At 36.5% G+C, this 27,785-nt stretch overlaps 1 protein-coding gene across 1 annotated transcript in view; it reads left to right on the top strand.

Annotated features, from left to right (window-relative positions):
• The window catches only part of STAG1 (STAG1 cohesin complex component), a 418,973-nt gene that overhangs the window by 217,798 nt on the left and 173,390 nt on the right, over positions 1–27,785 (top strand). Inside the window, exon 6 of the mRNA XM_024746228.1 lies at positions 1,397–1,473. Within this exon, the coding sequence (XP_024601996.1) occupies positions 1,397–1,473 (77 nt within the window). The remainder of the gene's footprint in view (positions 1–1,396; positions 1,474–27,785) is intronic.

Raw genomic sequence — 27,785 nt, forward strand, 5'->3', positions numbered from 1 at the left:
GTCTTCAACACCATTGAATACTCTCTACGTTACTGTTTTTCACATAAAAAAATAAAATCAGGATAAAAAGTTTCTCATTTTGTTTCAGAAATTGCATGTTGGGGAAGAACTCTTTAAAAATATTTTTCCTTTTCATCCACATTCCAGCCTAGACTGTCATCTCTAAAGTTGAATATTGGGAATATCTGTTGGTAGTACTTAATTCATCATCCAGAAAATGAATGAGAACTATGTATCACTAAATAAACTGTGCTTTTAAATGATCCTGATTAAAAGAAAGGGCAGATAGGGCTTTTTTCTCATTTTATAGATTTTAATTCAGTTAAATTGAGTTTAATAAGTGCCACATGTTCCATTGTAGTTTTTGTTGGGACTCTGAATTAAGATCATACTTTGACTTTTAGTGGCTATCCTACTGCTTCCATGGTCTTTCCTGTAAGCATACAGTACATTTCAGAGCCTCTTCCCACCTACATTCCTAGTTGTGATTTGAGTTGGAGCTGGTAATCACTGGCAAGGAGCCTGTCAGAGGTTATACAGTAATTATTTTCTTACTGATTCATTGAGTGTTATTTTTGTGATTTTTAACTTGAGTATTTTACACTTATACAGTTGAAACTGAACCTCATTTAATTATTAGGCTGGAATTCTTTGTACCTAAGTTGATTTTGAACCTTATTTCAGTTTCTTTAAATTGAACCTTATTTCAGTTTCTTTAAATGTTATTTTTAACACAGGTTTTCAATATAAACCATGATAATATTTACATAACCATATTTGAGATAAAAATAAAGTAAGGTAAAAGTAGTACAAAAGAATGAGATGTTGAAAGAGGTTAACATTTTCTTTGATTGTTTGATCCTTATGTAGAAGTTATTGAGCAACTCTTCATGTTCAAAAAAGCAGATATAACTGAAATGTGTTGTTAGATTATGGGACATTTAGTTTTAATTTATCGAAGAATATTCTGATGATTAAAAAATATCAGAGGGAGCCTTTAAGGGAGATAACACTTTCCATACTTGGATGTTTTTCAGACTAAGGCAGCCAGCTGTATGTCTGGTTAGCACCAGTATATATTTAAGTCAATCTTTAGGGGCTTCCTTACCATATAAATTCATTGTTTTATGTCTTTGTCTTTTCCTTCTTCAACACTTCTCTCAATATTTTTCCTTATACTTATCTAATTCATAGGATATTCAGGGTTTTTTTTTTAATGTCTAAAGAACTTTTAAATTCTTAAACAAGGGATTCCTTTAGAATACATAGAAGTTTGGGGGAAGTAAGAAAAACCCAAACACTTTCATATAAAACTTTTCAAACAGTGCTCAGGTTAAATTTAATTTTTAGCATGGGATAGAAAAAGATTAACTATATAAAATCTGTTGTTCCACAGGTACTGTGAGAATAGAGATGTTTCGAAATATGCAGAATGCAGAAATCATCAGAAAAATGACTGAAGAATTTGATGAGGTATAGCATTTCAATATTTATACAAACTGCCTGCTTACACTTGTAAATGGTGAATATGTTATTTTAAGTTTTGTTTTGACTTGGTGTTTAGTATAAGAGAAGATACACTGTTTTCTCATTTATATGATAATCCATGCTGTTAATTCCAAACTTAATCTCATTCATTTGGGAATTTTATTACATTGCATGGAGGTAGTAGCACTGAATAGTGACTGATAGCTGATAAGGATAAGAAAATTCATGGTGTGAAGTAGAAGTTGACTCTTGATATTCATTCTTGAAGACCATCTAAAATTCCTGAACTTATAAATACATCTCCAGCAATTTCATGTTCTGTGGAATACTAATCTTGTTAAATGCTTTAAAGAAAAAAGGGTTGGGAGGTCAAGGAAGTGTGAGCAGGCTGCCTATTATACCTACCTTAGAGATTGTGAAAGCATATTAACTTATTTAAGGTTCTTAGAAATCCTAATGGAGAAAAATCTCCTTAACTTAATTCAATCCAGAATTCCCAAAATTATTTTACATGGATCCCCACCACTGACATACCCACACACGCACACCTCCCCCACTCCCACCCCTTTCCCATTTTCTTTGTGTGTGTGTGTATGTGTGTGTGTGTGTGTGTGTGCGCGTAAAACTTGAACTTCTATTTGGGACATTCTACTTGAGATAATCTGATTTCCATTAAGAATACAAGTTTTCTTTATTGTCTTCACAAATTAATCATGCAGAAACCATTTTTTTCTGCATGATTTTCCATTTTCACTAAAATATTCACTCAAGCAGTTTTACACTGTAAATGTTGAGATACTTTTACAGTTTTATTTCTTTATTTTATTTATGGTAAACTCAATTCATGTCATGCTTTAGGCCAGCATCAATTCCAGTTTTAACGTTCTGCCTTTTGATTTAATTAAGATTTCTATTTTCTGAATTAGGTGTTCCTTTTTCTTGACTTTCAACACTAACAACAAAGATTGGTTTTCTTCTAGGTCCACTCTTAGTAAGATGGGGTTAGGCTTTTTATTAGTAGTAGCAGTAAGTAGTGTTTATTTTTAATTAAAAAAGTGCTACAAACACATGTCAAAGCAGACATTCAAACGCAGGCTGTTTAATATATGTCTTTCTCATCAGGTGTCACCTTTAGCAGCAGTATGAAAACATTTTACAGAAACATTGTCAGTGGCTTTCAGACTATTTATTCACATTTTATGGGAGGTAGGGGAGACCTTAAATTGTCACCTAGGCAGATATACTCCATAATCACTTGTCTTCATTTCTGTAATCCAAAACGCTCTGAAATTCCAAAACCTGGCCTAAAATAACATGAGACTACTTAAAATTTTTATTCATCACAGTCAGTGTGAACATCTGTATGCATTGCCTTTAAATGTTAATGTTCTTGATTACAGGGGGCTGCCCCAGATTCTTTTGGGGTATGATGAAATATAAGGTATATGCACTGTATTAACTTCTAAACTGCAAAAAATCCTAGATTCTGAAACATCTCTGTGGGACTACTGTTCACTAAAAAATAATTTTGTTGTTACTACAAGTGTTTTTATATGTTTCAAATAGAAGTTAAAGCCAGATAAGATATAAGTTAAGGTGCAAGTAGTAGTTTTACTCACCAGCTACTATACTAACTACTATGCCAGGCTTGCAATACAGGTGATTCAGATTGTAGATTTAAAAGTAGTATATATCTTGGACCTTCACAGCACTAACACGTGATGGAATGATTATTAAGAGTTTAAGACAGTAGTTTCCAAACATTGCTGCACATTAACATCTCATGGGGATACTGACTCCTGGCTCCCTTCCACATCCCACAGACATTTTGATTTACTTTGTAAGGCATGTGACCTGGATATAGAGATTTTTTTAAAGCTCACTAGGTGATATTCTAATGTATAAGAACTATTGAGAACTGTTGTTCTAAGGCAAATAAAAAGAGGAAGCCAAGATTTGTTATAAAAACACTTCATATATGAAAACAGAATGAGGGGGAAACAACAATGAATAAAATGTAGCAAATGAAATTATTCAGAAGGCATTCATTTCATATTCCTAAACATTTTGTCCCAATACTTGAGATTATTGACCTAATCAAAGAAGACGTTTAATATCATCATTATATTATTTTTTCAACAGTATATCTAATACAGTTTGGATTATTAGAGTATTAATTTAAAGCAGAATTTGATATCTTCTAAAGCTACTTAGAAATAAATAAATATAATTGTGATGATTAGAAGTTTTAATAAATATTGTCAGTTTCAGTTTTAAATATCTATATAATGCTTTTAATTAGGTGGTTTAAAACAGTGTCATAAATAGGATGCTTACTCACTTTGCTTGAGACTTTATTGCATAACCAATTTGAAAAGTAAAAATTTTAATTCAAAATAAATAAATAAACATACAAACAAATAAAAATTCCAGAGATGATGTTAGTGAGCAGGTTGTGCCAGACCTGTTTGACACTGATAATTAAATTGTCTGCAAGTATGACAAGATTCATCGAAGCAAGAACAAATGGAAATTCTGTTTGAAAGGTGGTATTACGTACTTTGGAGGGACAGACTCTGTATTTGCAAAAGCCATTGTTGATACGGAGTGGTAAAACTTAGGAGCTGAATACATCATAAACATATACTGGGATTGTGTCACATATTGTTCACTGTATTGAATTTAATGAAATTATAATTCAGATGCAGATACAAAAAATTTATCTTAAACTCTTTAGCAAGATATTGATCTTTTGCTACTCTGTATATACTCAAGAATGCATTTAAATGCTTTCATATTGTTAACTGTACAGTATTTTAAGTTTTTTTTCTTCAAAATACTGTATAGGTTATTTAATTCCTTGGGAGTGGGAGGAGGTTAGTTTTGGTGAATTATATTTTGTGATAAAATTCTGAAATATCAAAGAACCATTAGATCCCAAGATCCTAGAAAAGTGCCTAGTTAACGGAGTAGGCATTAAAATTCTTTTGAATGAATGAATATATTGTATTATCGCAAACTAAAGTAAAGGTGAGATGAGTTAGAAGTCATTTCAGTTGAAAGTGTTTAAATTGAATAAGGTAGTCCAAGAGTATGTTATTGCCTGAAAAAGTAGTATACTGTAGCTTCTATTCCTTGTTACAAATTGGTTATAACTACAGATCTGCACCTGGCCACATATCCTTTGTAATTGTAATATCAGCCTAATTTAGAAATATAATATGTTAATTCCAAGAGCAGCCTATAGCTTTTGAAAGTCAATAGATATACTTGGTTCCTGTTGGAGCCAGTTGCCAGGAGGTAAAGCACACTGTAATTGTATTTCTTCCCCAGGTTATTACAATCAGATCTCCATGTATCAATTCTTAGATATGTTTCCCAAAGGTCAATTTGTATAGTTTTCATATATTTCAGTATGACATCTATGTAGGGAAACCTTTGCAACACAACACATTTAATATTCAGCTGACCCTTGAACAACACGGGTGTTAGGTACTCTCAGCTCTCTGTAGCTGAAAATCCTCATATAATTTTTGACTCCCCCAAAACTTAACTACTAATACCCTAGTGTTGACTGGAAGCCTTACGAATAACATTAACAGTCAATTAACACACATTTTGTATTTTATATATATTATATGCTGTGTTCTTACAATAAAGTAAGCTAGAGAAAAAATGTTAAGAAAAGCATAAAAAGGGGAGAGTACATTTACAGTACTGTACTGTATCATTACTGTAAGTTTGTCATCTGTTTATAAGCTAAATCATCTGTCTCTTAGTACCTATATCAGTATTGTCTTATATGATGCAAAACACCATAGATCTTATATGTATTATTAATACTAGGCATCAAAAATGAAAAGATAATGTGAATAATTTATATTTTCTTACAGTTATGATGATTTATGCATTGATAACGAAGAAGCCAGCAATCTGATTGCTTTTTGCTAGCTTAGTGTAACTGATACAATTGTTTCATGGTAGCCTAGCCTTTATACTAGTGAATGAATTGTTATAAAATTTTTATGGCATACAGTATTACTGTCATATTCATAATACAATATTGGAAACACTGTTACTTTTTTAAAGAAAAATCACTTACCTGTGGTGATAAGCTGATATGCAGTTTCTCCAACTATGAGAGTGAGAGTGTGTCATACTGTACAGTAATGTAATTCTTTGAAAGCAAAGTTATAGAACAGTATATATTAAATATCACTCACCTTATGCCTGTGTATGGGTAGGCTATCCACTTCAATACAAGTCTTGCACACGAAGCTCTACACAATGAATAGTTAGGCAATGACGATGATGACACGAGTGACACAGTTCTTGCCATACAGTTACTATATTTTCACATGGAGACACACACATATACAACAGATATGTTTATTAAGTGTATGGCATGGTGATTATTTACTGTTCATTAAATGGAAGTGGATCATCACAAAGGTCTTCATCCTCATCGTCTTCATATTGAGTCGGCTGAGGAAGAGGAGGGGTTTGTCTTGCTGTCTCCGGGATGGCAGAGGTGGAGGAGGTGGAAGGGTAGGCAGGAGAGGCAGGCATATTTGGTGTAATTTTATGGAAATACATCATAATTTCTGTTTGAATTTTGCTTTTTCATTTCTCTAACATAGTACCAGTCCTTCTTCCACCATTTGCTACAGTTTCAATGCCCATATCACAGAAGGGTTATGTTGTAAAAGAAGTTAAAAGCAGTGTTGAGTAAGCAGAACCCTTGTACCAGATTGTCTAATGTCATTTGTTTTCTGGCAATGCTTCTCCTATGTCTTTTTCCTCATTGTACGGCACTGGTTAGGAAGCACTCATCTCCATCAAGTCATCTTCTCTTAATTCCTTTGGTGTAGTGTCTATTAGCTCTTGAATTTCTTCAAGATTCATATCTTAAAACTCTTCACTGCCCCCTCCACTCCACCCCGACCATTTTTGCCATATCCACAGTCTCTTTCATGATTTCTTTGATCGGCTCTGTCCTTAGTCCTGTGAAGTCATGCACAACATCTGGGCAAAATTTATCTCCAGCAGGAATTCATGATTTCGGGCCTGGTAGCTTTCATGGCTTTTTCTCTAACAACAATGGAATCTTCAGTGGTGTAGTCCTTGCAGACTTTCATGATGTTCTCTCTATGGGGGTCCTCTTCCATAGCCCTGACAATCCTTTCCATAGAGTACTGTGTGTAATGAGCCTTAAAGGCCCTTATGACTCCTTGATCTAGAGACTGAATTAGAAATACTGTGTTTGGGAGCAAGTTGATCACTTTGACACTTTTGGTGTTGAACTCATAGGGTTCTGGGTGGCCAGGGGCATTGTTCATTATAAAGAGAATTTTAAAAGTCAGTTCCTTACTTGCAAGGTACTTCTCAACTTCAAGGACAAAGCATCGATGGAACCAATCCAGAAAAGGGTTCTCATTGTCCATGGATTCTTGTTCTACAACCAAAAGACTGGTAGCTGGTGTTATATTTTCCCTTCAAGGCCTGGGAGTTTGTAGCTTTACAGATAAGAGCAGTCCTGATCATAAACCTGACTTGCATGTGCACAAAAAGTAGAGTTAGCCTGTGCCTTCTTACCTAAGTCCTGGTGCTCGCTTATCTTCCTTACTAATAATGTTGTTTGTGATGATTTTTTCCCAAGTAGGGCGCTTTCTTCTGCATTAAAAACCTGTTGAGGCAGACTTACCTATCACTGAGCAACTCCCACGTGCAAGTGTAAATGTCTCTTCTCCAGTAAGTTTGTCGATTGTCAGTTAATTTGGAGGCTGTCTCTGCAGGACCCAAGCTGGAAGAGAAAAAAGTTTTTCTTTTCAGCAGCTTTGTTGACTAGGATGGGATGTTTGGGACTCCCAGCTCACACCAGAGACTGAGGCTGCAGCTGAGATCACCAGTCCAGCGAAGCTGAGCTCCTCGCCTGCTACCAGGATTTGTATAAAAACACCTGGCTGCAGGCAGCGAGGGATCTGCCGTGCTCCTGGAGAGCAGCTGCTGGCACTGCTGATGCCAAGCTGGGTTCTGCAGCTCTGCCTAGTCCCAGCCAGCACCCCATTCTGATCAGGCCAGGAGAGAAAACAAGGTGGCAGAGTAGAAGACCTTGAGCTCACATCCTCCCATGAGAACATCAAAATCATAACTAATTGCTGTACAACCATCAATAAAAAAGACTGGGACCTACGAAAAAGATATTCTACATTCAAAGACAGAGAAGACGAGATGGTAGGAAGGGTGCACTCATGATATAGTCAAATCCCATACGCCCTGGGTGGGTGACCCAGAAGCTGGAGAATAATTATATCACAGAAGTTCTCGCACAGGAGTGAGAGTTCTGAGCCCCACATTAGGCTCCCCAGCGGGGGGGTCTGGCATCAGGAGGAGGAGCCGCCAGAGCATTTGGCTTTAAAGGCCAGCATCTCTTGACCACAGGAGCTCTACAGAACTCGGGAAACCAGACTCCACTCTTGGATGATGCACACGAGGTCTTTTGATCACCAAGACACAGGGAAAAAGCAGTGACTTCAAAGGCACCTGGGCCGGAACTGCCCACTGGTCTTGGAGGGCCTCTTGGGGAGACAGGGGGTGGCTGTGGCTCTCTCTTGGGGCATAAAAGTTGGTGGTGAACATATCTGGGAAAAATCATCTGAAGGCTGACATCTTGCTTGGGACATTAGTGCCAAGACCTGGCCTCACCCAACAGCCTGTAGGCTCCAGTGCTGGGACACGTCAGGCCAGATAGCCAACAGGGCTGGAACATGGTCCCACCCATCAACACACAGGCTTCCTAAAGACTTCCTGAGCCCATAGCCACCACTAGGCACGCCATTTGACATGGCCCTGCCCACCAGAGGGCCAAGACCCAACTCTACCCACCAGGGGGCAGGCACCGGCCCCTCCCACCAGGAAGCCCCCCAGAAGCCTCTAGACTAGCCTCACCCACCAGGGGGCAGACAACAGAAGCAAGAAATGCACAGTCTCCAAACCTGTGGAACTTAGTCCACAAACACAGGTCAGAACCTACTGTGGGACCAGCTGATAACTGGCCATTGAGTTACGAGAGGAGCTGTACTACTGGGACACATAGGACATCCCCTACAGAGGGCTACTTCTTCAAGGTCAAGACACATAACTAACCTTCCACATACATAAAAATACAAACAGAACTTTAGACAAAATGAGTCAGCAAAGCAATATGTTCCAGATGAAGGAATAAGGTAAAACCCCAAAGCAACAAAATTATATGGAGATAGGCAATCTACCTGAGAAAGAGTTCAGAGTAATGATTGGAAAGACGATCCAGGAATTTGGGAAAAGAATGGAAGCACAGAGTGAGAAGTTACAAGAAGTTTTTAACAAAAGATTAGAAAAAATAAAGAACAACTAAACACAGTTAAAGAATACAATAACTGGGGCTTCCCTGGTGGTGCAGTGGTTAAGAATCCTCCTGCCAGTGCAGGAGACACAGGTTCAAGCCCTGGTCTGGGAAGATCCCACATGCTGTGGAGCATCTGAGCCCGTGCGCCACAGCTGCTGAGCCTGTGCTCGAGAGCCCATGAGCCACAATTACTGAAGCCTGCGCATCTAGAGCCCGTGCTCCCAACAAGAGAAGTCACCACAATGAGAAGCTTGCACACCACGGCAAAGAGTGGCCCCCACTTGCTGCAACTAGAGAAAACCCACGCACAGCAATGAAGACCTAACACAGCCAAAAATAAAAATAAATAAAAAAAAATACAATAACTGAAATGAAAAATACACTAGAAGTAATCAGTAGAATAAATGAGGCAAAAGAACAAATAAGTGAACTGGTAGACAGAGTGGTGGAAATCACTGCTGTGAAACAGAATAAAGAAAAAAAAATGGAAAGAAAAAAGGATAGTTTAAGAGACCTCTGGTACAACACCAAATGTACCAACATTCACCTTATAGGAGTCCCAGAAGGAGAAAAAAGAGAAAGGGCCTGAGAAGATATTTGAAGAGATAATAGCTGAAAACTTCCCTAACATGGGAAAGAAAGCAGTAACCCAAGTCTAGGAAGCAGAGAGTACCATAATGGATCAACCCAAAGAGGAACACAACCAAGATACATTGTATCAAATTGACAAAAATTAAAGATAAAGAGAAAATATTAAAAAACAATGAGGGGAAAGCAACAAGTAACACACAAGGGAACCCCCATAATGTTATCAGCTGATTTTCCAGCAGAAACTCTGCAGACCAGAAGGGAGTAGCATAATATATTTAAAGTGATGAACAGGAAGAACCTACAGCCAAGAATATGCTACCCAGAAAGGCTCTTGTTCAGATTCAGTGAAGAAATCAAAAGCTTTACAGACAAGCAAAAGCTAAGAGAGTTCAGCACCACCAAACCAGATTTACAACAAATGCTAACCAACTTCTCTAGGCAGAAAAGAACAGTCCACAAGTAGAAGAAGGAAAATTATGAAATGGGAAAGCTTACCAATAAAGGCATACAGTAAAGGTAGGAAATTATACACACACACACATATGATATCTAAACCAATAGTTGTGAAAGGAGGAGAATGTAAATGCAGGATATTTCAAATGCATTAGAAATTAGGAGATCAACAACCTAAAACAATCATTATATGTATAGACTGCTATATCAAAGTCTCATGGTAAACCAAAAATCTATAGTAGATATACACAGAAATAAGAAAAAGTAATCAAAATACAACACTAAAGAAAGTCATCAAATCACAAAAAAAGAGAACAAAAGACAAAAGGAGAAAAAAGCCCTACAAAAACAAATCCAAAACAATTAACAAAATGGCAATAAGAACATACATATGGGTATTTGCCTTAAAGGTAAATGGATTAAATGCTCCAACCGAAAGACATAGGCTGGCTGAATGGATACAAAAACAAGACCCATATATATGCTGCTAACAAGACAACCACATCAGATCTATAGGCACTTACAGATTGAAAGTGAGGGGATGGAAAAAGGTATTCCATGGAAACGGAAATCAAAAGAAAGCTGGAGTAGCAATACTCATATCAGACAAAATGACCTTAAAATAAAAACAGTTACAAGAGACAAGGATACCACATAATGATCAGAAGATCAATCCAAGATGATACAACAATTGTAAATATATGCATACAAAATAAGAGCACCTCAATGTGTAAGGCAAATGTTAACAGACATAAAAGGAAAAATTGAGAGTAACACAATAATAGTGGGATCCTCTAATACCCCACTAACGTCAGTGGACAGATTATCCAGACAGAAAATCAGTGAGGAAACACAGGCCTTAAATGACACCTTAGACTACATGGATTTGATTGAAATTCATAAAGCATTCCATCCAAAATCAGCAGAATACACATTTTTTTCAACTGTACAAGGAACATTCACCAGGGTAGGTCACATGCTGGGCCACAAAGCAAGACTCAGTAAATTTAAGAAAGTTGTAATTTTATCAGGCATCTTTTCTGACCATAATGCTATGAGGCTAGAAACCAACTACAAGAAAAAGAATTGCAAAAAGCACAAACACTTGGAGGTTAAACATATTGTAGTAAGCAACCAATGGATCACTGAAGAAGTCAAAGAGGAAATCAGAAAATATACTTAAAGACAAATGAAAACAAAAACAGGACAATGCAAAACTTACGGGACACAGCAAAAGCAGTTCTAAGAGGGAAATTTATAGCTATACAAGCTTACCTCAGGAAATGAGAACAATCTCAAATAAACAACCTGACTTTACACCTAAAGCAACCGGAGGAAGAAGAACAAAGAAAACCCAAAGTTAGTAGAAGGAAAGTAAGTATAAAGGTCAGAGCAGAAATAATGAAATAGAGACTATAAAAACAATAGAAAGGATCAACAAAACTAAAAGCTGATTCCTTGAAAATATTTTTTAAAATTGATAAAACTTGGGCTTCCCTGGTGGCACAGTGGTTGAGAGTCCGCCTACCGATGCAGGGGACATGGGTTCATGCCCCGGTCCGGGAAGATCCCACATGCCGTGGAGCAGCTGGGCCCGTGAGCCATGGCCGCTGAGCCTGCGCATCCGGAGCCTGTGCTCTGCAGCAGGAGAGGCCACAACAGTGAGAGGCCCGTGTACCGCAAAAAGAAAAATTGATAAAACTTTAGCCAAACTCATCAAGAAAAAAAGGGAGAGGACCCATATCAATAAAATTAGAAATTAAAAAGGAGAAGTTACAACTGACACCATAGAAATAAAGGACCATAGGAGACTACTACAAGCAACTATATGCCAAAGAACTGGACAACCTAGAAGAAATGGGCAAATCCTTAGAAAGGTACAATCTCCCAAGCCTGAACCAGGAAGAAACAGAAAATAGGAATAGACCAGTTACAAGTACTGAAATTGAATCTGTGATTTAAAAATTCCCAATAAACAAAAGTCTAGGACCAGATAACTTCACAGGCAAATTCTGTCAGATACTTAAAGGAGAGTTAACACCTATCCTTTTGAAACTATCTCAAAAAATTGCAGAGGAAGGAATACTTACAAGCTCATTCTGTGAAGCCACCATCAGCTTGATGCCAGACAAAGATGCCACATAAAAAGAAATTTGCAGGCCTATATCACTGATGAACACAGACACAAAATTCCTCAGGAAAATACAAACAAACTGAATCCAACAATACATTAAAAAGATCATACACCATGATCAAGTGGGATTTATCCCAGAGATGCAAGGATTTTCCTATATCTGCAAGTCAATCAGTGTGGTACACCACATTAACAAATTGAACAATAAAAACTATATGATCATCTCAATAGATGCAGAAAAAGCTCTTGATAAAATTCAACATCCATTTATGATAAAAACTCCAAAAAGTGAGCAGAGAGGGAACATACATCAACATAATAAACTCCATATATGACGAATGCATAACTACTGTCATACGCAGTGGTGAAAAGCTGAAAGCATTTCCTCTAAGATTAGGAACAGAAGGATGTCCACTCTCGCCACTTTTATTCAACATAGTTTTGAAGTCCTAGCCAAGGTAATCAGAGAAGAAAAAGAAAAGTAATCCAACTTGGAAAAGAAGATGTAAAACTGTAACTGTTTGCAGATGACATGATACTATACATAGAAAATCCTAAAGACATAACCAGAAATCTATTAGAGCTCATCAGTGAACTTGGTAAAGTTGCAGTATACAAAATTAATACACAGAAATCTGTTGTATTTCTGTACATTAACAATGAAAATTTAGAAAGAGAAAGCACAATCCCATTTACCATTGCATCAAAAAAACCCCAAGAAACAAACAAACAAAAAAACCTAGGAATAAACCTAGAAAAGGAGGCAAATGACCTGTACTCCAAAAAGTATAAAACACTGATGGAAGAAATCGAAGATGACACAAACAGATGGAAAGCTATATCATGTTTTTGGATCGGAGGAATCAACATTGTCAGAATGACTATTTGCCCAAGGCAATCTGCAGATTCAGTGCAATTCCTATTAAGTTACCAATGACATTTTTCACAGAACTAGAATAAAAAAAAATTTAATTTGTATGGAAGCACAGAAGACCCAAAATAGCCAAAGCAATCTTGAGAAAGAACAATAGAGCCGGAGGAATCAGGTTCCCTGTCTTCATACTATACTACAAAGCTACAGTTATCAAAACAGTATGGTACTCGCACAAAAAGAGACATACAGATCAATGGAACATGATAGAAAGACCAAAAATAAAACCATGCACCTATGGTCAATTAATCTATGACAAAGGATGCAAGAATATACAGTGGAGAAAGGACAGTCTCTTCAGTAAGTGGTGCTGGGAAAACTGGACAGCTATATGTAAATAAATAAAATTAGATCATTCTTTAATACCATACACGAAAATAAACTCAAAGTGGATTAAAGACCAAAATGTAGGACTTCACTGGTGTTTAAGAATCCTCCTGCCATTGCAGGGGACAGGGGTTGGAGCCCTGGTCTGGGAAGATCCCACATGTTGTGGAGCAACTAAGCCTGAGCGCCACAACTACTGAGCCTGCACTTTAGAGCCTGCAAGCCACAACTACTGAAGCCCACGCGCCTACAGCCCATGCTCTGCAACAAGAGGCCACCACAATGAGAAGCCCATGCACTGCAGCGAAGAGTAGCCCCCACTCACCACAACTAGAGAAAGCCCATGCGCAGCAATGAAGACCCAATGGAGCCAAAAATAAAATAAATAAATTATTTTTAAAAAGACCAAAATGTAAGACTGGATAGTATAAAACTCCTAGATGAAAACATAGGCGGAACACTCTTTGACATAAATCATAGCAATATCTTTTTGGATCCATCTCCTAGAGTCATGGAAATAAAAACAGAAATTAAAAAATGGGACCTAATTAAACTTAAAAGCTTTTACACAGCAAGGGAAACCATAAACAAAACTAAAAGACAACCTACAGAATGGTAGAAAATTGCAAATGATGCAACTGACAAGGGATTAATCCTCAAAATATACAAAGATCTCATACAGCTCAAGTTCATAAAAACAAAACAACCAAATCAAAAAATGGGCAGAAGATGTAAAAAGCAATGTCTGCAAAGAAGACATACACATGGCACATGACAAGATGCTCAACATTGCTAATTATTAGAGAAATGCAAATCAGAACTCTAATAAGGTATCAGCTCATACCAGTCAGAATGGCCAATATCAGGGCTTCCCTGGTGGCACAGTGGTTGAGAGTCCCCCTGCCGATGCAGGGGACACGGGTTCATGCTCCGGTCCGGGAAGATCCCACATGCCGCAGAGCGGCTGGGCCCTTGAGCCATGGCCGCTGAGCCTGTGCGTCCGGAGCCTGTGCTCCGCAACGGGAGAGGCCACAACAGTGCGAGGCCCACATACCGCAAAACAAAAACAAAACAAAATAACAAAAAAAAGAATGGCCAATATCAAAAAGTCTATAAATAATAAATGCTGGAGAAGGTATGGAGAAAAGGGAATCCTCCTACACTGTTGGTGGTAATGTAAATTGGTACAGCCACTATGGAGAACAGTATATGGAGGTTCCTTAAAAAACTAAAAATAGAGCTAACTGTATGATCCTGCAATCCCACTCCTGGGATTATATCCAGAGGAAAACATAATTTGAAAAGATACATGCACCCCAATGTTCACAGCAGCACTATTTATAATAGCCAAGACATGGAAGCTACATAAGTATACGTTGACAAGTGAATGGATCAAGAAGAGTGGTGTGTGTGTGTGTGTGTGTGTGTGTGTGTGTGTTTGTGTGTGAGATGGAATATTACTCAGCCATAAAAAAAGAACGAAATAATGCCATTTGCAGCAACATGGATGGACCTAGAGATTATCATACTAAGTGAAGTAAACCAAAGACAAATATCATATGATATCACTTATATGTGAAACCTAAAAAATAAGATACAAATGAACTTATGTACAAAACAGAAATAGACTCACAGACATAGAAAACAAACTTATGATTACCAAAGGGAAAGGGGGGATGAATAAATTAGGGGTTTGGTATTAAAATATACACACTACTATATATAAAATAGATAACCAAGAAGGACCTTGTGTATAGCAAAGGGAACCATACTTAATATCTTGTAATAACCTGTAATGGAAGAGAATGTAAAGAAAGAAACATATATATAAATAATAAATGCAGGTATATTTACATATATCTAAATAAATAAATATATATACAAATATATATACTGGAATCATTTTGCTGTATACCTGAATCTAACACAACATTGGAAATCAAGTATACTTCAATAAAAAATATAAAAAATAAAAACCTTTTCTGGCAGATATCCTTTCTACTCAATGATTTTCTTAATGGTGACTTGGAAGTTGTCTGCTGCCTCTTGGTCAGCAGAATTTTCTTTGCCCATTATCTTGACATTTTTTAAAGCAAACCCTTTTTCTAAAATTATCAAACCATCCTTTGCAGGCATTAAGTTCTCCAGCTTTAGACCCTTTATCTTGCTTTTGCTTTAAGTTTTCATATAATGACTGCGTTTCCTCCACTCATGTAAGAGTCTATAGGTATGCCTTTCTTCAAGCAGTCCAGCACCAACATAAGAACTGGATTTAATATGAAATAAAAAGATACATCAGAAAAGTACAAGGTTTTCATGCCTGCTGGTGTAGCTACAGTGATGACTTCACGAATTTTCTCTTCTTTTTAAAATGGTCGTTATGCTGGATTCATTTATTTTGAAATGGTGGACAGCCACAGCTGCAGACCTCAATCTATGGCACATATCAAGCAACTCGACTTTGTCTTGTAATGTTATGACTTTTCTCTGCTTTGGGGGACCACTTTCATCATCATTAGTAGCACTTCACGTGGGTCCCATGGTATTATTTAAGGTTTACAGAATTGCACTAAATATGATGTTAAATATGCAAGAACCTCAAGAGATCACTTTTTACTGAAATTATGCAATTTACTGAAGAAATAAACTGCTTACATGGAGATGATTAGTCTCACATAGCATTGTAAGCCAGTGCTCACTAAAAATAGGAACGGGAAGTGGCTACAAAATTATGACAGCAATACAGTATGTACTGTAGTTAATTTTACACAGTTATGTTTTAATATTGCATTTTTACGTTTGTTTACATTTCTCCCAACTGCAAATGACGCCATGTGACAGTCTGTAAGTGTTTGTGTGGGTAAGTTTTGATACATTTTAACTTTTTATAATATATGTATATTTTATGGTTGTGATAAAATAAATGGTATTCATGACATTCCTGTTTTTATTAATTTTTTTTATTAGGCAGGCTGTGGTTTGCGAGTTTTTTCAAATCTTCGCAAAGCTACAAAAAATTTCCCGATACATTTATTGAAAAAATTTGCGTGGATTTGCACAGTTCAAACCTGTATTGTTCACGAATCAACTCTATTCACTTAGTGCCTTTCATTCTTGTCTGTTGTTTTGCTCTGCTCACAATTATAAATAGAAATTTTGTTTATTGTGCTCTTTTATAATGATACGACTTAATCTTGTAGCTTTTTTCTCTTCTCATTTCTAATCATACGTGCTTCTGTGAATTTGTTTATTTAACCTTAAGTATAGAACTTTTCAGTTGCTTATCCATTTGAGCAGTTATTAATCAGAGGATTAAAAATATTATGAAATGTAAAAATGGTTAAGTAGTACAAACTGAGAAAATGTAAAGAGATGCCAAAATGTGGTAGAGTAAAGCTGAATTTACTTCTAGTCCCAAATTAAAGTCTCTAAATATTTTTGATTGTACATTCCATCAGTAAAGCATTTTTATCCTAAATTCCTAATAGTGAAAACTTATGAAAAGGCTAAATTATTCTGTCCATGTCTCCCTCTTCCCCACACTTTTTCTCAAAAGGCTTGAGTTCTTATCTTGTAAGGAAAGTGCTTAAGAAGTTGCTGCCTGGTGATTGTTGCAGACTTTCTTAGTTCTGAACTAAGTTTATTTCCTAAATACCTAATAAATAAATATAAAGTTTTATTTTCTTTTCATCCTTTTATGAGTAGACTGAGTGTGTAGTCCTTGTTCATTAACGTTTAGTGTTTGTTGAAGCGTATATATATATACATATATATATAATTAATTGCACGTATGAGTACACGTATGAGTAAGTCAGTTTCTGATGATGAATGTCATTAGCTCATCATCAGTGGTCTAAGAAGAGCTTGTGCAAGAAGTGTCAGTGTCTCCTCATTTCTGTTATTCACTTGTGATTACATATTCAGATATTTGTTTTTGTGTCTGTTTTCTCTAGAAATCTGTGCATTTCCATTTTGTGAAGAGTTAAAAATAAATAGTATAAATCATAAATCTGTTGCAGTGGTCATAAGTAACTTACAAAATGAAGAAATCAGTGAAGAGTTCCATTTCTAATGTCAATCCTTTAGAGCACTGATCTATTCTTATTCTCCTGGGATACCTCAAATACCATCTGTGACAAAACAATCTGAAATATGAACCTAGCGAGGGCATACCAATCTTATTCTCTATATTTAAATATCTTGTTTCTGATTTTTAGATAAAAATAGAAGTTCTAATTTTTTTGCAGTGCACCTCTCAGTTTGTGTTGTCTGTATCACTTTGGAGACTACTCCAAGTTGAGGAAGGTAAACAGAATATTAAAGAAAGGAAGCAAAGTTGGATATGAAAAATGCCAAGACAAAGGAGTAATCATGTAGAAAACTAATGAAAACTCAAGAAATTGTAACCAATTTGTAATGTGAAAAGGTGTAAGACAGGAAATAGTATTAGAGCTGTGAAGCTTGCAGTGTAATGTATTGGAGCCAGCAGGAAATATGTTGAACAGTAATAGTACAAATACAGATATCATATTTACTATGTGCCAGGCACCATTGTAAGTACTTTACATATATGTAATTCTCAACATTTTTATGAGGTATGTCTTCTATATTATTGTTACCGCCTTTTCACAGATGAGAAAATTGAGGGAAAAAGGGTTAAGAAACTTGCCTGAGGTCACACAGCTAGTAAATGGCAAAGCCAGGAATTGTACCCAGATCATCTAGCTCCTAAGTTCATACTGATAGCCACTACTGTATTCTGTGTGGTATATAACTCTAAGTGTATAATCTGAAGTAGCTGGGGAAGGGTACTCAAGTAACAGTTGTGCTCTTTCCACTCACACCTTCAGTCATATAATAAATTTCTGGTTGTTTATATTACCAGTGTCTTAGGACTGACTGAATGAGTTATGGAATTAAACTAGTATTTTTTAAAGGACCAGTTATATTCTGTTGATTAATATTAAATCTTTTTAGATTGAGTTTTCTGAGGCATCACTCTTATTATGAGAAATGCTTAAATGAGATAGTCATAAACGCAAGTATAACTCAACAATAACATTTGTATCAGTGGGGAGTAGATTAACTCCCCATCTGGATTAGTCATGATCAACTGTATATTGAGGTTATAATTACCTCATGGTAATTTCAAGCATTGGTATCCTTCAGTTTTAAAACATACCTACAAAAACATTATTTTACTGTGACATAAATGATACACATTTATTGCACTTTCTATTTTAACAAGTGTTAAACAAATGAACTGTTTGATCTTTCAAACTTATATGGGATTCATTTTTTTTATTATTTGTTCAGTATACATTTATTGAATACTTAATGTATGTCCAGTTTTTAGTTAGGAACTATATATTTAGAGATCAACAAAGTTATAGCTCTAGACAGTGAGTTCATGTTCTAAATGAGGAAAGAACTTCGTAAACTAATAGCAGTAATACCTTGACAAGTTCAATAGTTAAGAAATATAAGACCCATTGAGAACCCAAAGGATGAGTTCATTATCTGAGGTGTGAGTGCTTCACAGATTATTTAGGTGTGAAATTAGATTTTCAAAAATAAATCGAAGTTCAGCAGTAAAACCAGGAAGGAGCTTATAGAGAAGATGGAGTTTTGGATGTATAGAAGGAACAGCAAGATACAAAGCTGGAGAGAGTGAATAATAGCCTTGTAGACTAGACTAAGGAGATTGGATTTAATACTAATAAATGAGCCATGTCCAAAAACATTGTTTTCCTCCTAAGTACATCAGACAGTGTCCTAGATAAATGCTAGAGATACAGAGATAAGATTATAGTGACATTTTTGTTGAATTGATTTGTAAAATTGTTCTTTCCAAATGTATTTTTATAGTGTTTCTTAATTGGTGTACATATGTCTCTGTGGGCCAAGTGAATTTCCTGATACTTTAAAAAAGTCTGAGGTTTTGCCAAAATTGGAAATTAGTTTGGGCTTAATTCACAGAGGTCTGATAGTAAAGAGCAGTTTTTCTTTAAGTGCATCATGGCAGTCAGCCAAAATAGTCTATCTAAATAATTAATCTTTATAGTTATTTTTTGGTTGTTTTTAAATGTACAATAGGACTTATTTTAAAAGTTCAAAGGATATATTTAATGATAAAATTTATATAAGCCACTCAGTTTTGTTTCATAAAAATGTTTTCTACTGGATCTTTCCAAAGATAAGAAGTATATCCTTTCTTTGTTCCCCTGACACACAGTTATTATGCATTCTGACTTTCTGAGGAAAAATTAAAATGAAAAACTCTACTAATCACTGTGATATGTAAATTAACAGATGTTAAACAAGGACTGTAACATTGTGATAATTCAGATAATTGTACTCCAGAATTTGGGATTTCTTCTGGTGATTTCAGGAACTCGAAGATGTTAATGTGGATAATTTCAAATACTTTAATGCACCCACTTAAAAAAATTACATGTCATTTGCTACACATAAAAGAATGTAACATGTAATACATGTAAATCTCCCACCCCCCTGCTTAACAACTGAAATATTACTAAGAATACTAAAATGCTTCACCTCAGAGGTAATCAATGTCTTGAATTTTGTAAACATTTTTTTCTTATAAACCCATTAATCATTTAGCACTCTTCATGAAATGTTTGTGAAGATGCATGGTTGAGAGTAGTGGCCTGACATTTGGTAGCACTTCATGTAAATAATTGATGTCAATTAGGAGTAGGACATATTTAAAAGGAGTGATATTGGTAGTCCCGTTGCTGGTTTGACTTTACCTATTTTCCTCATTCTGTCTGTGCCTAAAGAAACACAGATTGTCAAGATTTATGATTAAGGAAAAAAATATCTGTAGGGATCATTTAGATATGCTTTTACCATTATTTTAGGCCCATTTTGACAGTATTGTTTTCGTGGTGATTCATTCATTTGACCAAGAAATACTTGACTGTCTGTTAACCATTCCAAGCATGGAGGATATAGCACTGAATAAACCAAGTGAAAATCCCAGCCCTCCTGGACTTTACATTTTAGTTTGGGGGAAAAGCTAATGAATAACATACATAGGCAAACTATTATAGTATGACAAATAATAAATGCTATGCAGAATAATAAAACAGAGAAGAATGAAGAAATTGGGAAGAGAAGGATTATTTTAAATGGGATGGTCAGGAAAACCCTGTAAGAATGTGACCTTAAATAAAGACTTGAAGGAGGTGATGGAGCATCCATGCATATATCCAGGGGAAGAGAAAACAACAAAGGCAAGTGACCCCTTGGTAGAAGCATACCTAGGATATTAGAGAGACAACAGAGAAGTAAAGCACACCAATTTACATATTGCATTTTTAAAAATTAATTTATGTTTTGGCTGCTTTGGGTTTTCGTTGCTGCACCTGCGCTTTCTCTAGTTGCAGTGAGCGGGGACTGCTCTTCATTGCAGTGCACAGACTTCTCATTGGTGGCTTCTCTTGTTGCAGAGCACAGGCTCTAGAGCGCAGGCTCAGTAGTTGTGGCACATGGGCTTAGTTGCTCTGTGGCATGTGGGATCTTCTCAGCCCAGGAATCGAACCTGTTTCCCCTGCCTTGGCAGGAGGATCTTTAACCACTGTGCCACCAGGGAAGTCCCTACATATCACATTTGATTGTTGTGTTTTCAGGACATTTTTGAAATATGAAACAGTTCCCCCGCTTTTTTTTGGTGTTTATTTGTATCACATTAACGTTTGGTGACAGTCTAGTTATCTTAAAAAATACCTCACATTTTTATTTATCTAATTTTTTTTTCCCCTCCTGGTATCATTTAACTTATCCCTATATCTCCTGTATTTTGTACCTGAAAGTTAGGTCTAGTGACTTCATTAGGTTACATTTACATTTTTTTGCAAGATAATTTCGTAGGTGATGCTGTGTACTTTACATTTTGTCACAGTAGCTAGCTCATAATGTCAGGTTGTCCACTTATTAGTGATGCTAAGATTGATCAGTTGTTTAAGGTGATAACTATTGAATTTTTGTAAAACTACTTTTCCCTTTTCAAGTCTCAAGTAATTTGGCATTTTATTAACATTATGCTTATGTCAACTTGCCACTTAAAGGTTTTGGTATTTGTTGACAGTGGGTTCCTGAAATTTTGTATTTATTTTGAATGTAGATACCACTGTGGCCTGAGGTCTGGAAATAGGATATTCTGTATCAATCATTTATGAATTAAAGGACGTCAGTCTCTTCTAATGGGACATACTAATTAGGCATTCTTTTTTTTTAATTATTTATTTATTTATTTTTGGCTGCATTGGGTCTTCGTTGCTGCGCAGGCTTTCTCATTGTGGCGAATGGGGGCTACTCTTCATTGCAGTGAGTGGGCTTCTCATTGTGGCTTCTCGTTGTGGAGCACGGGCTCTAGGCACATGGGCTTCAGTAGTTGCAGTGCATTGGCTCAGTAGTTGTGTCTCTCGGGCTGTAGAGCACAGGCTCAGTAGTTGTGGCACACGGGCTTAGTTGCTCTGCAGCATGTGGGATCTTCCCGGACCAGGCTCGAACCCATGTCCCCTGCATTGGCAGGCGGATTTCTATTCACTGCACCACCAGGGAAGTCCTAATTAGGCATTCTTAAACAAAAGAGTTATGCCTCCTACAGGAGTCAGGGGAAAAGAATTCTTTGCTTCCTGTTGTGAATAAACCCACCCAGATGACCACACCAGAAACAGAAGTCATTTTTGTCCATCAGTCACTTACTTCAGTAGATTTTATTTCTTTAACGTTTGAATATTTATCATGACCCTGCCATTTCATCTATCATTATTGTTACTATCTTAAACTGTCTCTGCTCTCACCCTTCTGTTTTTGGATTGACTGCAGTGGTAAGTCACCTTTGCTCCATTTCTTTCACCTTTTCTTCTGTTTTCCATATTGGAACCAGAAATATTTTTTTAAAACTCATAGCTGTTGATGAAAATCCTTCAGTGACCATCTACTGTCTCTAGAATAAAGTTTGGCTTCCTAAGCCTTTTTTGATCCAGCCCCATCTTTCTTCTTGGTTACAAAATCTGTTTTAGATTCCAAACTTAAAGTAGGTCTGTGCTCCCTTTTTTGTATCTTTGTTTATAGGCCTTCGCTAATGCTACTGCCTAGAATGCTGTTGACCCTGTTTCCCCTTCCCAGTTGCTTCTGCAGAGAATTGACACTCCTTTCTAAGTACTACGTATGCTTGTCAAGTTCCTATCATTGTATTTAATTCACTTACTATTTTTTTACATGTTCATCTTCTCAATTAAAATAGAGTTTCTTTAGGGGATGGGAGAAATGGGGAGAAGTTGGTCAAAGAGTATAAATTTCCATTTATAAGATGAATAAGTTCTGGTGATCTAATGTACAGTAGTAGTATGTATTACATACTTGAAACTTGGTAAGAGAGTAGACCTTAAATGTTCTCACCAAAAAAAGAAAAAAAAAAAGCAATGTGATGGGCTGGAGATATTAGCTAATGCAATGATGGTAATCAGTTTGCAATACATGTGTATTAAATCGACATGTTGTATACCTTAAGCTTATACAATGTCATCTATCAATTATATCTCAATAAAGCTGGAAAAAAATAGAGATTCTTAGAAGAAGACCCTTGTTCTGCTCATCATTATGTGCCCAAGGACCTGGTGTAGTGCCAGAGCATATTTGTTGCTTAATAAATGTATGAATAGATAAATGGGTGGGTAGATGTTTGGGTGGATGTATAGTTTCTTCAAAGAAGTGTTTGCAAATTACTGTTTTAAGCAATAGTGGTATATATCTTTGGGTAAGTCTATTGAAATTAGGGAACCAAAAGCCATGTTTCACCAAAAATAGGTAACTTTTTTTGTGACATTGCCCATCCGCTGGGTTAAAAATCAAGCCTCTTGGATTTATTCCTAGAGAGTGTTTTATCTCTTTAGATATCTATGGTTTGTGACCACATTGGGTTCCCAAATATCAAATGCTTAGGGATTAGGCAGTTAGCCTTCTACCTCTGTTAGCTGCATGGCTCTACCTTGCAGTGGACCTCTTATAAGGTGGTTATTCTAATCCCAGTCAGAGGCTCTCAGTCTTCTAGTTTTTGTTGTTGGCTCTTGTCTCTGAAGCTTGACACCCTTTATCCCACCCCCCATCAGTGTTCCCAAAACTTCCAAAATAGACTTCTTCATTAGTTTCTTGTCTCTCATTTGGGAGCAGAAACAAAGTGTTCCTCCCATGGAAGAATATTCACTAGACAACCTTTCTGTCCTCCAGGGTTACTGGAGTAAACCAGGTGAAGCCCCATTGTAGAGTAGAGAATACATGGATTTTACAATCCCAGAACTAGAACCCTGTAGCTCTATGATGTAGGACAGGTTCTTTAGAACTTACTTTTCTCATCTTTATACATACTAAGAGTCACCACAGTGTATGGATAGTACAAGATCATATACACGAAAAGCACATGCCATACGAATACTAGCTATATTATGTTATATTTTGCTGTAGATTTCTCCCCTTCTATTCTTCTGAACATACGTAGAGGAATTGCTTTCTTACTGGACCTTTTTGGTTTGCTCTATGTTATCCTTCTTGCATGTCTCTGCCTGATATTCTTCCTACTCTAAGTTTCTTTCTGCTTTTCTGTACCTGTTACTTATTTAATATGGTTTACCTTTTCATTAGTTTATCAATAAATTTCTTATGCAAAGCATTATAATGAGACTGTCCTCAAAGAACCTAAATATTAGTGTGGATAAGCCATTTAGACTACTTGATTATTGTCTTCATTTTATTATTGTTATTTCATTTTCTTAGCTATACTGAGAAAAGAAATTACTGCTTTGTGAAGGATGTTAGTTTTCATTACCCTACTGTCCATCATTAACTAGACTGTTCTTTTCACATGGCATGTATAAGTGTATATAACAGGAAGAAATTTATAACTAATATCAGAGTAAGGCAAGAAACTGCCTTTTGAAGTAGATATGGGAGATTTTCCTTTTCCCAAAATGTTTTTCCTTTTAATCACAATATTTGCACATGATATAAAAATTAAAAGCGGGCTTCCCTGGTGACACAGTGGTTGAGAGTCTGCCTGCCGATGCAGGGGACACGGGTTCGTGCCCTGGTCTGGGAAGATCGCACATGCCGTGGAGTGGCTGGGCCCGTGAGCCATGGCTGCTGAGCCTGCGCGTCCGGAGCCTGAGCTCCGCAACGGGAGAGGCCACAGCAGTGAGAGGCCCACGTACCGCAAAAAAAAAAAAAAAAAAAACAAATTTAAAAGGGACAAAACAGTATACATTTTCAGTGTGGTTAGGAATTGAGCTAGGTTTGTGTTCTATTATTGCTGTTATCTTTAGTATACCACAGGCTTCAGATTTTTCTAGTTGTAGGCTGCTGTTGCCTTGTGCTTAGGATACCAGAGGTTTTTTTTCTCAGCGTTTATGCTGCACCCTCAGCTTTCAGCTCTCTCTACACTCCTGTGCCACAGAGTACTCCTGCTCTACACTCTTGAGTGGTGTGGCTTGTTGCCTGGTGCTATGATGAGGGAGGGCATGGGGATTCTCTTTTGTCCTAGTCCTGCCTAAATCTTAAGCAAGTCTTCTGTACCTGGAGGTACTTAAGGACCTCTCAGCTTTCCTGACCCTCCTTCCTATGGCAGTTAAACTTTACCTGTGTCTGTGGTTGGCCTTGGGTGGGAATTTCCTATCTACCTCCCAATGCCAGCAGACCTCTGTTTGGTATTGGTATAGGATTCAGGGTCCAGGACAGTGTTTTGTCTCCCTCTCTCCCATAGTTAAAGGATTTTTTCTTCTACCCTTCTCCTAGCTGTGGTAGGTCTTTGCTGTGCCATAGTGGTGACTCAGTGTACTGATCCTCCCCCATCAGATTAAGGTTTCTGGCTTTTAGGAGAGAAAGGTCTGGAGAAGTGAGCTGAGTTTTTTACCTGTCCCCCAGCAATTGAGGATCATCCCCTGTAGGCCTGCATTAATAAAGGTTTTGTCTTTTCTTCTGTCTCAGGCTTTAATTACCTAGTTGAAACCTGTGGTCACCTCAAAAAATAGCTTTGGAGCAATTCCTTGTTATTCTACACTGACACTTGATCTTTGACAGTTTGTTAACATTTTGCCTGATTTCTCCTTACCTTTTTCTTCCTTGGGTCTGCCACAGATGACAAAGTATGTATGTCTCCTCTTTTCTTGCAAGGCTTATCATTCTTTGGAATTCAGGTTACTTCAGTTCAAGATGGGCTTAAGAAAAGCTATGATTATTTTATGTTGATTCAGCTTATTTTCATTGTTTGTAACCTTCTATATTCTAACTGGAAGCCAAATCCTGTTGTTACTTCTTTGACTTTGCTTTTAGTGTTGTTGTGTTTTTTTAAATAAAAAAATTACTTTTATGTTGATTGAATCTGTTCGTGCTTTATGACTTCTGAGTTTTTTATTATATTTGGAAAAAAGATTTCCCCACTCTGAGACTATTCTTCCTTTATTTTTTTTTTTTACTTATTTCTGAGATAATACATTTTAAAGTAATAAGTAGAATTATGACTTATAACATTGTACCACAACATATAAGATTTTTAGAAATTTCATGTAATGTCTGAAACATTTATATTAACATATTTCCATACAAGTAACCCCAAGAAAGTTTAGTATTAGTTGTTTTTTTGTTTGTTTCTTTTTTTATACTACAGATTCTAATTAGTCATCAATTTTATACACATCAGTGTATACATGTCAATCCCAATCACCCAATTCAGCACATTACCATCCCCACCCCACCGCGGTTTCCCCCTCCTGGTGGGCATGTTTGTTCTCTACATCTGTGTCTCAACTTCTGCCCTGCAAACCAGTTCATCTGTACCATTTTTCTAGGTTCCACATACATGCATTAATATACGATATTTGTTTTTCTCTTTCTGACTTACTTCACTCTGTATCACAGTCTTTAGATCCATCCACATCTCAACAAATGACTAAATTTCATTCCTTTTTATGGCTGAGTAATATTCCATTGTATATATGTACCACAACTTTTTTATCCATTCGTCTATCAGTGGGCATTTAGGTTGCTTTCATGACCTGGCTATTGTAAATAGTGCTGCAATGAAGATTGGGCTGCATATGTCTTTTTGAATTATGGTTTTCTCTGGGTATATGCCCAGTAGTGGGATTGCTGGATCATATGGTAATTCTATTTTTAGTTTATTAAGGTACCTCCATACTGTTCTCTATAGTGGCTGTATCAATTTACATTCCCACCAAGAGTGCACGAGGGTTCCCTTTTCTCCACACCCTCTCCAGCATTTGTTGTTTGTAGATTTTCTGTTGATGCCCATTCTAACTGGTGTGAGGTGATACCTCATTGTAGTTTTGATGTGCATTTCTCTAATAACTGTTGATGTTGAGCAGCTTTTCATGTGCTTCTTGGGCATCTCTATGTCTTCTTTGGAGAAATGTCTATTTAGGTCTTCTGCCCATTTTTGGATTAGGTTGTTTGTTTCTTCAATATTGAGCTGCATGAGCTGTTTATATATTTTGGAGATTAATCCTTTGTCCGTTGATTCATTGGCAAATATTTTCTCCCATTATGAGGGTTGTCTTTTCATCTTGTTTATGGTTTCCTTTGCTGTGCAAAAGCTTTGAAGTTTCTTTAGGTCCCATTTATTTATTTTTGTTTTTATTTCCATTACTCTAGGAGGTGGATCAAAAAAGATCTTGCTGTGATTTATGTCAAAGAGTGTTCTTCCTATGTTTTCCTCTAAGAGTTTTATAGTGTCCGGTCTTACATATACGTCTTGAATCCATTTTGAGTTTTATTTTTTTGTACGGTGTGAGGGAGTGTTCTCATTTCATTCTTTTACATGTAACTGTCCGGTTTTCCCAGCACCACTTATTGAAGAGACTGTGTTTTCTCCATTGTATATGCTTGCCTCCTTTGTCATAGATTAGTTGACCATAGCTGTGTGGGTTTATCTCTGGGCTTTCTGTGTTGTTCCATTGATCTATGTTTCTGTTTTTGTGCCAGTACCATATTGTCTTGATTACTGTAGTGTTGTAGTATAGTCTGAAGTCAGGGAGTCTGATTCCTCCAGCTCCATTTTTTTCCTTCAAAACTGCTTTGGCTATTTGGGGTCTTTTGTGTCTCCATACAAATTTTAAAGTGATTTGATCTAGTTCCATAAAAAATACCATTGGTAATTTGATAGGGATTGCATTGAATCTGTATATTGCTTTGAGTAGTATAGTCATTTTCACAATATTGATTCTTCCAATCCAAGAACATGGATTATGGAGAGAGTATAATCTCTCCATCTGTTGGCATCATCTTTAATTTTTTCATCAGTGTCTTATAGTTTTGTGCATACAGGTCTTTTGTCTCCTTAGGTAGGTCTTTTTGTTGCAGTGGTAAATGGGAGTGTTTCCATAATTTCTTTTTCAGATTTTTCATCATTAGTGTATAGGAATGCAAGAGATTTC

The sequence above is a fragment of the Neophocaena asiaeorientalis genome, unplaced genomic scaffold (genome assembly GCF_003031525.2).
Source record: "Neophocaena asiaeorientalis asiaeorientalis breed wild unplaced genomic scaffold, Neophocaena_asiaeorientalis_V1.1 scaffold437, whole genome shotgun sequence".
Taxonomy (NCBI): domain Eukaryota; kingdom Metazoa; phylum Chordata; class Mammalia; order Artiodactyla; family Phocoenidae; genus Neophocaena; species Neophocaena asiaeorientalis.